Raw genomic sequence first — 16,121 nt, forward strand, 5'->3', positions numbered from 1 at the left:
GAACCCTTCTTACAGTTCAAGAATGATACAGTTATCCTGCGGATGAACCCCAAGTTCATTCCGAAGGTACCGACAGACTTTCATCTTAACGAGCCAGTGATTTTGAAATCTTTTTTTCCTCGGCCTTCAACCCAGGCTGAGAGGACCCTTCATTCTCTGGACGTTCAGAGATGTTTGAAATTCTATCTACAACGCACAGCTGGATTTCGAAAGACACCCCAACTGTTTGTGGCTTTCGGAGCCCCAAGGAAAGGATTTCCTTTGTCAAAACAAGGGATATCTAGATGGATAACTAGTGCGATACGGTTCTGCCACCAGGCGGCAGGCAAACCTTTACAAGGACAGGTGAAGGCACATTCTACAAGGTCGGTCTCAGCATCAGCGGCGCTGTTTGCTGGAGTATCCATAAAGGACATTTGCAGAGCAGCCACCTGGAGCAGTACGCACTCCTTCACGAGACATTACTGCCTGGAGGCGGCTGCAAAGGAGGATTCGGCTGTAGGACAGGCAGTCCTGAGAAATCTCTTCCAATAAGAGGTGAGCTTTCCTCTCTTCCCTCCTCCTGTTTTTTCAAACATTTCGTTTATTATGCTTTGTTACTGCTTTATAGTTGTTATAATCTGTGAGGTCATTAGCTGATAATGATTCTATACTGTGCACGAAATGTTTGAGGTATGCTAACTGCTATCTACTCTGATACAAGCAATGGGAATCTATGAAAGTTCCAATACGGAGTAAGAAACAAGTTACTTACCTGTAACTTTAGTTCTCCAGTATTGGTAACTTTCATAGATTCCCATGCGCCCACCCGCCTCCCCTGGGAAAGCTCACTTTAGGGCTAGGTGATTATGTGGCAAAGCAACGGCTACGAAAATCTGAGGCTCTGAGCTTTCTCAGGAAGGTTCTACAGGGTGAGGCTGATCTGATTGGTTGCTAAGGGGACTTTGGGTCTTTTTACATAATGACAGCAATAGGCTGCAAAAGATAATGAGGCCTAGGCCTAATTTTTTACCTTTTTTACACCTATTAGGGTGTATTTACCTAGGTATATATATATATATTATTACCGAGGCTCCCATTCCGACGACGGGGAATGATACAAGCAATGGGAATCTATGAAAGTTACCAATACTGGAGAACTAAAGTTACAGGTAAGTAACTTGTTTCTTATATTTCAAAGCAGAGCGAAAGGCACAGTAAACCGCAGTTGACTTTAAATGAAAAGGCTCCTATATGCCCTAAAGGAGACATGGTGTATTTTATACACAGAAAATAGAATAACCACATTTTTCTTTTGAGCTATAAATAATCGACATTAATACATGTATTGTGTTGTATTTTAACTTTTAATACTTCAAATTTCAGCAACCTGAAGGCAGAAGACTCCGACCTTTTCAATAAAGAAGACTGTGAATTTAAACTTAAAAAAAGGAAGAAAGACCATTTGAATGAAAACACAAAATCTCACTGTAAGACATCTAATCATTTAAAAGTCTTTAAATGTCTATACAGATGTTGAAAGCCATAAACTAATCTGCATCTCCTTCATTCCTTCATCATAGGATACAACCTATTGTCTTGTGTGGGAGGGAAGTCCATTGTACAAAATGATTGTCATGTTCATGCATAGTTTTCTCGTTAATGGCATTGCACAACGGTTCCATGAGGTGAACCATTATGTTGAAAAGAAACTGTGGACAACAAAACATTGTTGCCCCAGGTTATCTATGAGAAAAACAAGTGTGGGTCCCAGGGCAATGTGATTGCTGTGTGAGACCCACTGACACTGTTTGAGTGTATGTGGTCTTAGAAATCGGACCCTCACTCACAAAGGTGTCGTGCTTCATCATAAGGTTTGTTTCATCACCCAACAGTTTGTTTGGGGGTGGCGGGGGGCAGATGGCCTCATTGCTTTGTTCCAGAGGATTTGGGTGGTTATAGTGAACTTGCTTTTAAATGAGGTCTGGGATCTATAGAAAGTGTTAAAATATCCCTTACAATAAAATCCATTTAGTATCATTTATTTTGTTATATTTTTCTGTGTGGGATATTAAAAAAGAAATATCCAATAATGTAGGGCATATGACTGTGCCCTAGTCCTTTTAGCCTACACATTTCAGCTGTTCTAATGCTATCCCTGGGAGGGGAGGGGGGGGGGGGGGGGGGGGCTGGGGTCTCTGACCTTCCCGAAGTGGCGTACATACTCTCAGCTATTAACTGGAGGTCTAATCATCCTCGTCTTTCCAAGAAGTACAAAGATAAAAGTGCCTACCCGGAGATCTGTTGATGTGAACCTTGTCCACCCCCCAGCCCCACCCCAGCAGTGACATCACTGCCTACTGTCCTATGGGATAGCAAGTGCGCCTAAGCGTGAATATCGCAATGGTGCATCATGTCTGCTTTTACAGCATGCCAAGCCACCGCACAAGTGCACCCCAGTGCTGACCTCAGAGGCCTCCCACCACTTTGTCATCTACCTTTACAACAGCATCACCACAGCAGCCTGCAAGCCTGCTGCCTCTCCCCTGTGCACGTCAGTGGCTGAAAGCTCACTGCCACATGACATGTTCATTTTGAGGACTGCAATGTCTTGTTAGCACACTTCAGTAGACACTGTTAATTTTTGTGCTTACTAATGGTGCTCAGCTGCTTACCATGAATGTCTGTCACTTGTCACCCGCTAGGCCTTATGGAACAAGCACTTTGTTGCACCTGTCTGTGCAGCCTCGTCAGTGACAAGCTGCCTAACAACACAACAAGTGGTAGCTGTGTTTTGCACCTAAGCTCCACCAGCCCGGTTCTACCAAAGATAGCTGCCAGAATTAGAGCAAAAATAGTGAGAGAGACCAGAACATTGCCTGCTGACCTGGAGGATCAGACCCAAACAAAGGAGTCATGACTAAAAAAATGCAGTTACCTACAGCTTAAAACAGATTCCTACATTACAATAGAAATGGAACGAACAGGAATGTGATGTAAAAAAGTAAAACTGTCTTCCACCAGTTAGAAGGGTAACAGCCTCATTCAGCCATTCCGCCCCCTGCCCTGATCACGTAAGTAAACAGACCCTTCACCATCCCTACTGCTGTGGCTGGGCGTAGAAGCAAAAGGGCAGGGGTAGTGACATATATGTTTTGGGGAGATGAGAGCGCTCCAGCTTAATTGTAGTAATTGTAGTAATTTCTGGCATATTGAGAGTATTATTTATGCTGGTCCTGTTGGAAGGTTGGTGGTAATTCTTAGCGCATTGTAGGCATCCATTGTGCAATGGTGTTGAAAATGGAGTGATATTGTTCATGACACTATGGTCGTTCTTGGCGTATGGACAGTTTCGTCTCTCTTAGTGCTCTCTCTGTCCCCATGGTGGTGCTCTTTCTGCCTCTGTTGCACTGTACTCTATTGTCCCTATAAGTTCGCTCTCTGTCTAAATTAATGTACTTTTTCCAGTAGAAGTAAAAATCATTGTTTTGTCTAGTCTACGATGTTAAATAATGTTGTGCCTCCTACTTTCCCTCTTGCCCAAAGTCTGGTGGAATCCATGGCTCTCTATAGATGATGCATAAAGGAGACTTAACCGTGAACAGTAGGGCAGAATGCCCTTTCTGATACCTTCTGTTGCAATTATGTCATTTGCTAATTATATAGCCTACACTGTAGCAATTATATGTATATTCTTAGTACAAATGAAAGTGAGTCCAGTTTTAACTTGCTTAGATACCATCTGAGATATACCCTTGATCCCTGAAAGAAACTTGCTGCAAGAGTAACTAGTGTTATATATTTTTTAATAGATTTCTTTCGAGAGAAGTGGATCTATGTTCACAAGGAAAGTACGAAAGAAGTAAGTCCTGATGCTTCACGAGCTCTCATTACCATTTAAACTCTTGTTTTTAGTCTCCTAAAGGTTAAATATTGAGTGCAAACATCATATATGTTGAATGCTATACTCTAAACACGTGTGTTAACTTTTGCAATGCTTTTGTCAGTTTATTGGGGCCCACCAGTAAGGGGGGGGGGGGGGGCACTGACCACAGACGCAGGAATGGTGTGATACAGGCCGCTTTATTGGAAACAGGTGCACCCTGCAGCTTCCCAACCTTGGCCTGTGCCGCACAAAACTAGGCCTAACTAAATAAATGAATGCCTGACAACCCCCCACCCCTAACTGGATCCCCAACATTGCAACATCATACAACATCCCGTCTGCAACGTAACCCCCTGCCTACCAACTGTAAATGACCTCAGTGTCCCCCACCACCTACCGAAACAGCCCAGCCCTCCTCAAATACCCCCAGATATCCCTCTTTCTTAAATAGGAAAAGCGCCACTCGAAAGCTGCTTAGCGACTTTCGAACCCCCTTGGATACCTGCGCACCCCTAAAGCCACATCCAGCGCCTCCTTCAACTGAACGATGTATAACTCCATCCCATACCGTGAGAGGTGAACCCCATCCTCCCTAAAGAAGTACACCGCCCCGTACCTAAGCTTGGGATGCTCCATCCTACCTATCCTTTCCCTGGCACAGAAGTCCCTCATCTCCCTGTTGATCTTTCGCCTCGTCCTATCAATTGCCCCTGGGCGCTCAGCTCCCCTCAATCCCCTCTGGGAATGAATTCTGACCAAATCAAATGACAACCAGACCAATTTCTCCTAATCTCCAACAGATCTCTCTTCATCTGCTTGACAGGCGCCAAGCCCTTACATTGCACCAGGTCGTGTTCGCCCAGATGAATCACCACCACATCCGGGCACACCCCCCCTGACCACATTATTCAGCAAGGGCATCAATTTGTGCCAATGCATTCCCCTCTTTCCCCACCAGTGACATCTAAACAATCTGTCATCCAATTCCAAGTTGAGTTTCCGATGTCTGTCCCATTCAGCCCTCTCTGCCCGCTTGACAAATGAGTGTCCCACAATGTACATGTTCAGAACCGGCGCCTCTGGCCCCGCCACAGCACCTGAAAAGACACACATGTAAGAGGGCGAATAGTAAAGCTCAAAGCGCCCCTTCTACCCCCGCATCCTGACATATGTCCTGTAGCAACGCGACTTCCACCGCCCCAACCGCTTGATCTCCTCCGTCCCCCACCTACACCGTGCCGCCTCCGTTGCTGCCCGATTCGAAAGGAATGTGTCCCAAAAGCCTTCGGGTCCTCACCCATACTCCGCAGTGCGTGCCGCAGAACCCACAAAGCCTGAGCCGCCGTCACCCTGCCGCCTTCCCGTCGACCAAAGACCTTGTCGTACAACGCACTCCGACCAGCCGCCAACCACCTGCCCCATGCCGCTGGACACACCCCATCTCGTCCCCCGGGGCCCAACGCCACCCACGTGCCCACCCCCGTTGATCCGTCTTGGAGCGTCGCAAGCGCACCACCACCTCCCGGGCCCGAATCTCCACGTCCTCCCACATGATCCCCCGCCCCCCTTTCGTGGCCACCAACTCTGACACCCGAAACGCTCCAAAGAACAGCCAGGACATGAGTATGGAAAATAAGACCGTCTCACTTCCGTTTCGGCACACCGACGGCAACACACCAATCAAACCCCCAGCAATGCCCCCGTGATCAGCTGATGCTGTCTCACCCTCGCTCCCCTCTCCCTCGCCCACCCTTCCAGCAATCGAGCCCCCAACTCACCCGCCGACAGGGGGTACCCCCACCACATCTTTCCCATGAACGCCACCAACTTGCCCGCAATTGTTACCCGCGACAATCCTCTGTCCATCAAACTCAGCATGAACCGCACCACCTGCTCTTCTCGCTGCCAGCGATCCCCTTGCCTTACCACACCAGAGCGCCGAAATTCCTCCCATGCTTGGACATACGCCTTCCACGTGGACGTGGCCACTGACGCCCTCGCCAGCTGAACGACCCGGCGTCTCCTACCAACCAGAGCTCCCTCGGGACCGGCGTCCTGACCGTCTCCGCCACCGTGACTAGCCTATGGAACTTCTGCCACTGTGAAAGAGACAAAGCATCCGCAATGTAATTGTCCACTCCAGGAACGTGGCGCACATGAAACATAATGTCATTCTCCACACAGCGGAGCACAAAACTCTCATCAGCTTCAAAACCTGCGGGCCCCGCGCCAACTGCCTGTTCACCACGTGCACCACTACCATGTTTTCCACTCAGAACAACACCCTCTATGGGCGCTGACGCACCTGCCCACACCGTGACTGCCACCAACAACGGACACAACTCCAAGAAAGCGATGCTACGGCCCCCTACCTGCCAATGTGCCGGCCATTGCTCCGCGCGCCACTGCCCGTCCCACTACAGGCCAAAACCGTAGACACCCGCCGCATCTGAGTACAGGGTCACGTCCCACTCCCAATCCTCCGCCGTCGCCACCGGCACCCCATGGAACCGTTCTAGGAAAACCCGTCACATCCACAAGTCCTCCTTCCCCCTGCCGACAGGCGTCCGTGGTGATGGGGAAGGGTGAAACCCGACAACGCCAAGCCCAATCTCTTACAGAAAGTACGACAAGCGACGTTGAGATGCCCCAAGAGGACCTGGACGTCCTGTACCAAAAACTTTTGCTTGCCCAGCATGTCGTCCACCAATGCCAACATGACTGACCTCTTGTCCTCCGGCAGGCGTGCTTCCATGGCAGCTGAGTCGAGCTCTATACCGAGAAAGGACAATACCATACTGGGACCGTGTGTCTTCTCTGGCGCCAGGGGAACCCCAACAATCCTCCATCATCCCTGCCAAACTGTCCCAACAGCCGCTGGCAGTCCGTTGCACCGGGTCGCCCCACCAGGAAGAAGTCATCCAGGTAGTGTGTCACCGCCTCAGAGCCTGTGCGCCTGGAAAAAGTCCACTGCAGAAAGGAACTGAATCGCTCGACCAACGCGCAGGAGACTGAGCATCCCATCGGCAATGACTTGTCCACAAAAAAGCCACCGTCAAACTGAATCCCCAGTAACTGGTGGTCATCCGGGTGGACCGGGAGCAAACGGAAAGCCGACTTAATGTCACACGTCGCCATCATAGCGCCTCGTCCGACTCCCACCACGAGCCTCCGCGCCACGTCTACAGATGAGTAAGACACCGACGCCACCTCCGCCGCTATGAAATCGTTGACCGAAATCCCTGCCGGCCACTACAGGTGTTGAATCAGTTGGAACTGACCCGGCTCCTTCTTGGGCACCACCCCAATCGGGGAGATAATCAAACAGCTAGCGGCGGTTCCACACATGGGCCCACCATGCGGCCCTCCTTGACCTCCTTCAACGGCTTCTCCCGCACCATACCCTTGCGAGCATTCACCGATTTTAGATTGTCCGCCCAGCGCGCAATCTGTGGCCCCTCCTGGCCCAACCGAAACCCCTCCCCGACCCACGACGCAAAACGGCCGCATCATCTGCCCGCGGGTACTCAGCCAGCCAGGGTTCCATCCGTGCGAGTCTAACTGGCGTACGAGCCTTTTCCCATAGTCCCCGTCCACCCCCCCTTTCCCCACCCTGAGGACCTCTGCACTGCGTTCCTCCCTGCGAAGGCTGTTGTCCCGGCGGTCCGACGACCGCCCAATAGCGCACCACTGGATGCCGCCGCCAGCAATTGGAGCACTCGTGCCGGAAACGGCACGTTGGGCGACCACATGCCCCTTTGTTGAAATCCCAGCAGGCCCCACCCGGGGCCTGCCCTGTGGACTCACCGTGCCTCACCCTACCTCGGGTGGGGTGAGCCGAAAAGGGGGTGGGCGCGAGCGACAGACCGCTGGCCGTATACACCGTACGCCCGAACTTAGCCCGCCGCTGGTACAGGTCCGAATCTAGTTCCCCCCACTTTGACTCCGGATCGGACGCCATCCGGGCCCGGAATTCATCGTCGTAGTGGGACCAGGTGTACCCACCATAAGTCACCTGTGCCCTCCGCACCACTTCCATGTACTTAAAAAGCGCAATGGACCGATCCGGGAACCTCTGACAATGTACGCTGACGTATATGTGGAAGGCCGCCGACCAATTGTCAATCGTCAAAGGGACCTTAGGGCGCCGCTCCAACTCCTACTCTTCCTCCTTGGAGCCCTCCTTCGAAGTCAACTCCCTGTGTAACAACTTCAAGATATCGATATACTCCCCCTTCCAGATCTTCTCTTTCGTCCCCGCCGACAGGTGCGCCCCCAGTGGCTTAGTCACCCCCATGTACGGAAGCTTGCGCACCGGCACCGCACAACTCTCCTTCCCTCTGGCCGCGCCCGCCCCCGCCTTCTCGACCCCCGTACCCGCAGTTTCTCCCATGCCTGCCCCCGCGCCTCCCGCCGCTGCCACCCCGCCGCTCACGCCGTCCGTGCCCACCCCGGTGTCCTGCAAATAACAGCCTTTCCCCAAACGCCCTCCTTCGTCACCTCCAGCATCCGTCCCCTCCGACAACTGCACACAGCGCCGCTTGCTCGCGCCACTCCCCACTCCGCCTCCAACCTTACCTGGCGTCAAGGTCGGCGTCCGAACTGGATTCCGCCGCCTAACCAGTGGAGCTGAGGGGGCCGTCACTCTGGGCGCGTCCTGCTGTGGCCATACCTGTAACACACTACCAACAAGATTACTCGATCCCCCCCTCCCTCCCGTATCTCCCCCTCCTCCTCAGTCTCCCCCGCTCCAACATCCCGCACACCCCGGCCGTCCATGGACTCCAGCCGGCTCAACCCCGCCTTCTCTCTGCACACCCGCATCAAATCCACCAGGTCCACGCACTCCCTCTCCTCCACTGCCACATTCGCACCGAGCATTGAAGGAACTGAAAACTCAGGCACTACCCTCCCCCCGGCGACTGTCGCGACCCTCCGGGGTGGGCTGGCGGCGATATTTCCCGTCGCCGCCCCAAGTTGTCCCATGGCAAGTCCCACGTTGGAGCGCGACCGCCCGTACCAGGCAGAGCCGGCCCATCCCCTCTGTAGAGTGGAGCCGCATGCTGCTCACCCGAGCGCCTCGCCAACCTTTCCTGCCAGGAAAAAAAGTGGAGTCCAGCATGCCGGGGTAAAAAGGCCCCCCATCCCCTCCCCAAGAGCTACCCTCGCCCCACCCCATTTGCGTACCCCGTCCCCGCCCCACAAAGTGGCCGCCCCTCCGTGCCGGGCACCCCACACCCCCGCCCGCTCCCCATGCCCCCCACCACATCCCCTCCCCGCATGCCGACCACTGTCGTCCCACTCCCCCTCCCCACCCCTCGTACCCCCGTCCTGGCCCCACCTCCCCCATCCAACCCCCCCCCCAACCCCTCCGCCTCCCCCCTCCTCCAGCCGCCTCCCCCGGCCACACCCAGGCCCCAGTTCACCACCCTCTGCTCCCCCCCACCCCTGCCCCCCGAGCCCTCCACGGCGACGGAGACCTGCTCGGGCCCACCACGTTCGCCCCCTCCCCTGACGACTATCCCCAATTCAGGTCGCTCTCCTCACCCCTCAACCCCCTTGTCCCCCCTTTGCCTCCCTCCTCCTCCATGTCCGACTCCTCAATAAGTAAAGGGGAACCCGCCCCCCGTCACCCTGCCCATCCCCCTCCACTCTGCCAGCCCCCCCAACCACTCGCTCCTGGAGCACCCCCACCTCATGCACTGGGCTTCCCTCAACACCAGCCACCTCCCCATCCTCGACAACCGCTTGCCTCTCCCTGCGTTGTCCCCCGCACCTCCCACGCCCCTCCCCGGGACCCCAGATCCTTCCCCAGCCCGCCCCCCTCGCCCCAAGGCCCGCCCTCAAAATCCAGCACTGGGTGCCCCCCTGCGTCCTCCCGCCCCCTTCCTGGACCCATCCCTTATCGCGGACTTGCCCCACCGGCCTCCCTCGCCCGCCCCCTTCCCGCCCCTCTCACCTCCCGGGGCCTTCCGCGGCCAAGACCGCGGAGGCCCACAAGCAATTACCGCTGCCGTGGTGCCGTTCGAAGCGCGCCGCGGCGGCCTTACCTGGCGGTCGGGCCGCACCAGGTCCATGCGGCCCGCCTCCCCCAGCAGCCGGAGAGCCTCCTGCACCCGGGGTTCAACAAGCGCCGCCATTCTTCCCACCGCACTGCCAACACCAAAAGGGGGGTCCCGCAAGCAAGTAAGACCCGCGCCCACCGCCAATACCGCGCACCAGGCCTAACAAAAACTTCTGCCCCCTCTGCCCTGCTGCCGGCTGCTGTGTCACTGCACGGAAATGGTGTCCAGTGACACAAAGTGTCCGCTTAAGGTAACCCCCAGCCCAAAGCCAGCCCAAAAGAAGCCCAAGGAACCTCCCCTAGCCTAACCAGCCTAACTGGCTCTGCTATGCTCCAGTACCCCCTAACCCCCCTACGGCCCCAAAACTACCCGTGAGGGCAAGCCTCCCGTTGGTCGGCTGCCCCCCCAAATCTCCATTAGGAGCAGACCCGCATTTCCTCCTTCCTGGTGCCCCCGACCCCAGCTCTCCCTCCCTCTCCCTTGCTGCTCTCAGATGGAAATGCCCAAAAAGCTGACATTGTAGCTTCCTAGAGAAACTATAATTTTCCAGGGGTTGGCGGTGGCATTGAAGGCTGTTCTTGTTGTTTTATTGAATGTCATAACCCGCAGGTAAGTTCAACGACTGATAAACAATCAAAGGATTGCATCTTGATGCCATGTAAAAAGGAGAGTCTGCTGCCTGCCAACCCAGCCGCGAGACACCAGCTGCGGTGAAGGCCAGGCCTAGGGTACCAGTGTAAAAGCCCCGGGAATCCAGAGCGATGGGTGGTGTAGATTTTAATTGCATTTGTATAGCACTTACTGCCCCTGACGAGGTGGGAGTTTTTTTTTATTTAGATCAAAGAGCAGACCCTGTTGTACATAGTAGACGCCGAATTAGAGTCCCATATTCACTGTCTTCAAATATTGAGTTCCGGATAGCGTCCACTATCCGCCGATCCTGGCTCACTGGTCTCCACAGGTGAAACCATCAACTGTTTTAGGTTTAAAGTATTTTATTAAGGCATAAAAAACACGGGGAGGGGAGCAGGAGGTCAGGCAAACATACATTACAAAAAGCGAAACGTTGCAGCGAGTCAGAAGAAGAAGAGGGAGGCAGGGTGCCCCAGAGGGTAACAAGGCAAAAAACATGAGGCAGTAAGGCACTGTAAACAACCCCCCACAGGCCCCCACTCCCTAAGCAAGGCCAGTCAGAATAACACTCTGCGGCACAGCAAAAAAGAAGCATACCACACCACCAGCCCCTCGACCCCAGAAAAGGAGAAGAAAGAAAAGCAAGGAGGAAAGGAAGGAAAACAACACCCCAACATCCCCGTCCGAAAAGCAGCATTAGAAGTATATAGCCCCACTCCCCTCCCCCAGCCCCCGGTCCCCAATCCGCACAATCACTCCGCCGCAGGCGCCGGTGGAGTCAGCCTAAGGAGGCGCAAGTACCGTGGGCACGTCAGCTCGCGCAATTCCGTGGACAGCAGTGCCAAAAAGGGATGCCAGAGCTCCTCGAACTGGTCAACATTCCCAGCCACCATTAGTGATATCTTCTCCATACCCAGTACCTGCCAGAGCCTATGCAACCAGCCAGTGATAGAGGGGGCAGTGGGGGTGCGCCAGAGGACAAGTATGTTCTGAACGGCTGAGCCGAGCGCAATCGCAATCTGCCTGCCCCTGCGGGATTTCAGCGGGTACATCAAGTCATTGGGGAGGCCAAGCAAGACATACGCGGGGAAGCGCGGGAGCTCAATCTCAAAATGCCTATCCACCTCATCTAAGACTTCCTTCCAGTAGGCCGACAGCACCGGGCACTCCCAGAGAATGTGCGTGAGGGTGCCCTCCTGTCCGCAGCCGCGCCAGCAACCCTTATCGCCTAGTTTGCGCATCTCGTAGAGCCGCTCCGGGGTGTAGTACCAATAGGTGGACACTTTAGTGAAGGTTTCCGTCAGCCCAGTGTGGTACGCAGAGTGCCTCGCCCGATACGCAATCTTGTCCCACTCCTTGTGGCTCAGGGTCCTTCCCAGTTCCCTGTGCCAGCGTTCCCTCCCCGGGTTATGGTAGTGAAACGGCGGGGGTTGGAGAAATTTATACAAATCAGTGATGAGTTTGGCGTCCGAGGCCCGGGTCACCAACCATCGCTCATAGGGTGTAATCGTACGGGCGGCGACGTCACGCACTGAGGGTTGAAGAGCCCAGTGGCGGACCTGCATGTAACGCAGTCTGTCCCCCTCCGTCAGGCCAAACTCCTGTCGGAGCTGCTGGAAGGGGAGCACGCCCTCCGGCCCGTAGATCTGGAAGAGCGCTCTACATCCCGCACTCACCCAGTGGGAAAAGGCCCCCGGCTCCAGGCCCGGAGTGAAGTCCGGGTTGTCAGCAATGGGAGAGAACGGCGACGGAAAAGTGGTGAGCTCCCGCAGCTCACACACCGCGTCCCACACTCTTAGCGGGACCCGGGTGATAAAGGAAGCGTAGAGATTAGGCGGGCGGTGAGCGCGCCGTAGGAACGGGACCTCCTGGAGGGTACGGCCCGCAACTGCCTGGTCTTGAAAGAGCCAGTGTTTGTCCGATTCCCACCGGCTCCACTCCACCAGGTACCGGAGCTGCGCCGCCTGAAAGTACTTCCGGAGTTCCGGGACCCCGAGACCTCCCGCCTCTGGGGCAAGCATGGAGAGGACCCGCTTCATCCGAGGCTTACGGCCTTGCCACACAAAGCGGGAGATGTCTGCCTGCGCCTGCCGTATCCAGCCCACGGGGGGCTGAAGAGGTAGAGCGCGGAAAAGATACAGGATCTGGGGCAGTATCGTCATCTTCACCGCCGCAATACGGCCCAGCCACGAAAGCAGGCCCTTGTTCCAACGGCCGAGTTCCTCTTTTATCTTTGTGCCTAGAGAGGAATAGTTAGCTGCGACCATGGCAGGCAGGGTGGGAGCAAGCAAAATGCCCAAGTAAGGCACCGTGGAGGAGGACCACTGCAAAGGGAAGAGACTTTGAAGGTCCCGTCTGGTGTCGGCAGAGAGCGACACATCCAGTGCAGCCGACTTGGTCATGTTCATTTTAAAGCCCGCAACGCGGGCAAAAGCGTTCAACTCCTGGACGCAGGCAGGGAGCGACCGCCTGGGGTCATCTAGGGTCAGCAAGACATCGTCCGCGTATAAGCTGACAGTGTGTGTGTATTGCCCCATCTTCACCCCAATAGCGTCCGGGTTGTCGCGGATCCTCTGCGCAAACGGCTCCATATAAAGGGCAAAGAGGAGCGGCGAGAGAGGGCAACCCTGTCTCGTGCCGCGCTCAATGGTGAAGCTGCTGGAGCTGTGTCCATTGACCCGCACTGACGCCGACGGTCTCCTGTAGCAGTTAAAGACCATAGTGCGGAACTTCTCGCCGATCCCCAGTTTCCCAAGGGCCAGCTCGAGGTATGGCCAATGAACTCTATCAAAGGCCTTCTCCGCGTCGACTGATAGCAGCATCCGCTCCCCCGGAACGCGTGAGGCCTTTTCCAGGACGTGCGTCACTCTCTTCGTGTTGTCGACCGTCTGCCTACCGGGTACAAAACCGGCCTGATCTGCCTCCACCAAACCTGGTAAGTGTAGACCCAATCTGGCCGCCAAGATTCCGGTATAAAGCTTGAGGTCCACATTTAGGAGCGAAATGGGCCGGTACGAGCCGCACAAGGTCCGGTCCTTCCCCGGTTTGGGGATAACCGACACAGTCGCCGAGAGGAGGTCCGGTGGGATGGCGCCCGGTTCGGAGAAGGAGTTGAACAAGCGAGCCAGGAGAGGGGCGATAGTGGGACAGAAGGTCTTGTAGAACAAGGCCGTGTAACCATCCGGGCCCGGGGCCTTGCCATGCTTCAGCCGTGCGATCGCGGAGAGGACCTTCTCCACGTGAATGTCCCTCTCTAGATGGTCCGCCTGGGAGGGGTCCAAGGCCGGGAGGGTCACGGATTCCAGATAGGCCTCAGCCTCTCCCGGTGGGGAAGATTCTGAAGCGTACAGTGCCTCGTAAAAGGATCGAAAGGTATCCGCCACCTCCGCGTCACCGGAAACCGGGATCCCATCCACACCCACCAGCTCCTTCACCACATTGCGTTGCTGCGCAACCCTAAGCCTATGGGCCAGGAGCTTACCGCACCTGTCTCCGCCGGTGTAAAAGGCATGTTTCAGGCGCAGCGCTGCGTATTCCGCCTGATCCAGATCCAGCGCAGAGAGGAGTTTCCGTGCCGCCTTCAGTTGCTTCCAAACCCGAGGTGCCCCCGTCCGGCGGTGGACCTGCTCAAGCTCCCTAACCTGCGCCGTCAGTTCTTCCCTCTTGCGCTGGCGTTCCTTATTTTCCGCCGAGGAAATGGAGATAAACTCTCCCCTGACGACCGTTTTCAAAGCCGCCCACTGTGTAGCCAGGGACGTGTCAGAGTTGCTATTGTGGGTCAGGTAGTCCTGGATGACCTCCTCCACTCGCTTCACCACCGATTTCTTATGAAGAAGCGTGTCCCGAAGCCGCCACATCCCTCTCGAGGGGGGGGGCGCCGGCCACGCAAAAACTCCGGAGACCGGCGCATGATCGGACAGAGACAAGACCCCGATGTCCGCCGCCGTAGCGGCCGAGCGAAGTGGGCCGCTCACCAAAAGATAATCCAACCGCGAATAAGTGCGGTGTGCGTGGGAAAAGTAGGAGTAGTCCCTATCGGTGGGATGCATGGTGCGCCAGAGATCATGCAGGTCCATCTCTGCAATCTGGTCCCGCACCGCTTTAGAAAGCTCCCCTGTCTGCGGAAAACGCTGGGCAGACCTATCGAGAGTGGAGTCGAAGACCATATTCAGGTCTCCCCCCAAGATGACATGGCGGTCGGGCGAGGCAGCAACGTCCACCAACACCGAGTCCAGGAAACGATCCTGGTGATCGTTTGGGCTGTAGACCGAACCAACCGTAAAGGTAACACCTCCTAAGCGCATGCGATACACTAAGAGCCTCCCCTTCTGCTCGGCATGTTTATACAGCACCTCCCCCCTAAAGGAACTGGCTAGGAGAATGGCCACCCCAGCGGTCTTAGTCGCAGCAGAGGAAAAAAGTTGCGTGGGGAACTTGGCAGAGCGCAACCTATGGCAATCTCTGGAGAGTAAATGGGTCTCCTGCAGGAGGCAAATATCCGCCTGCGACCCCTCCAATAGGGAGAGGATCGCCCTACGCTTTACAGGGTTATTCAGACCCTTGACATTAAGGGTCACTACCTTCAAGGGTGGCATCGCCTCCAGGGAAACAGCGCGCTATGCAGCTGGCGGGGGATCAGCGGAGGGGGCGCGCGGGGTAGGGGCGCAGGGAAGGCCAGAGGCGGCATCGTACTCATTCGGGCAACTTCGGACGGGACCCCCCCCACGACAAACCAACAATGAAACCCCCCCAAAAACCATTGATGGCAACCAGCCAAAACAAAAAGCAAAAAACAACACCCCATAGTCTCAGTCTAGCCCAGATGGGCGAGTCTGCAGAAAACAATCAAGTGGACGTCCAGCCACACACCACCCCCCCCGCCCCCCAGCCCCCAGCCCAGCATCGTGAAAGCTAAGAGTCTCTCCCCCCGGAGAAAATTAGGCCGTCAAGGCCACGCCAGTAGATTCAGGCAAGTTCCTGGCCGCAGTCCTCAGGGCCTCCGCCATGTCAGCTCTGATGGTGGGCGAGTCCGGGCGACTCACCGGCGCCGACGATGGGCGCCTTCTCGACCTCCGTCGGCCCCGCCGCTCAGGGCGCCTCCATGCGGGTGTAGCCCCGTCCTCCTCCGTAGCAGTAAGACCCAGCACCCCGCAGACATCTTGTAAGGAGCGCAGCTGATGCAACACCCCATTCCATCGAAAGATAAGACGGAAGGGGTGACCCCAGGAGTAGGCTGTCTCGTGCTCTCGCAGGAAGTCCGTAGCGATGCGGAAAGACCTGCGCTTTTGCAGTGTGATGGCAGACAGGTCCTGATAGAGCGCCACAGGTCTGTCGCGGAAGGTCAATGGTTGCTTCCTACGGGCCTCAGCCATGATGCGCTCCTTTAGAGGGAAATCCGGCAAGAATGCCAGGATATCAGGCGGGGGTGCCGATGACTGGCGCTGGCGGCCCACCCTGTGTGCTCTGTCAATGCGGATGGGGAAATCCTCGCCCTCCTCCAAGATGTCACGGAACAGGTCCTGCAGATATGCCACCAGGTCCGCACCCTCATCAGCGGA

The 16,121-nt window shown here is 55.5% G+C and overlaps 1 protein-coding gene across 4 annotated transcripts in view; it reads left to right on the forward strand.

Annotated features, from left to right (window-relative positions):
- FBXO25 (F-box protein 25) overlaps positions 1-16,121 on the forward strand; it is an 809,765-nt gene that overhangs the window by 204,098 nt on the left and 589,546 nt on the right. For all 4 annotated transcript variants that reach the window (XM_086926400.1, XM_086926402.1, XM_086926401.1 and 1 more), the window contains exons 3-4: positions 1,366-1,469; positions 3,792-3,841. In XM_086926400.1, coding sequence (XP_086782526.1) covers positions 1,366-1,469; positions 3,792-3,841 — 154 coding nt within the window. The remainder of the gene's footprint in view (positions 1-1,365; positions 1,470-3,791; positions 3,842-16,121) is intronic.

Source organism: Lissotriton vulgaris, chromosome 6, assembly GCF_964263255.1.
Source record: "Lissotriton vulgaris chromosome 6, aLisVul1.2, whole genome shotgun sequence".
NCBI classification, from domain to species: domain Eukaryota; kingdom Metazoa; phylum Chordata; class Amphibia; order Caudata; family Salamandridae; genus Lissotriton; species Lissotriton vulgaris.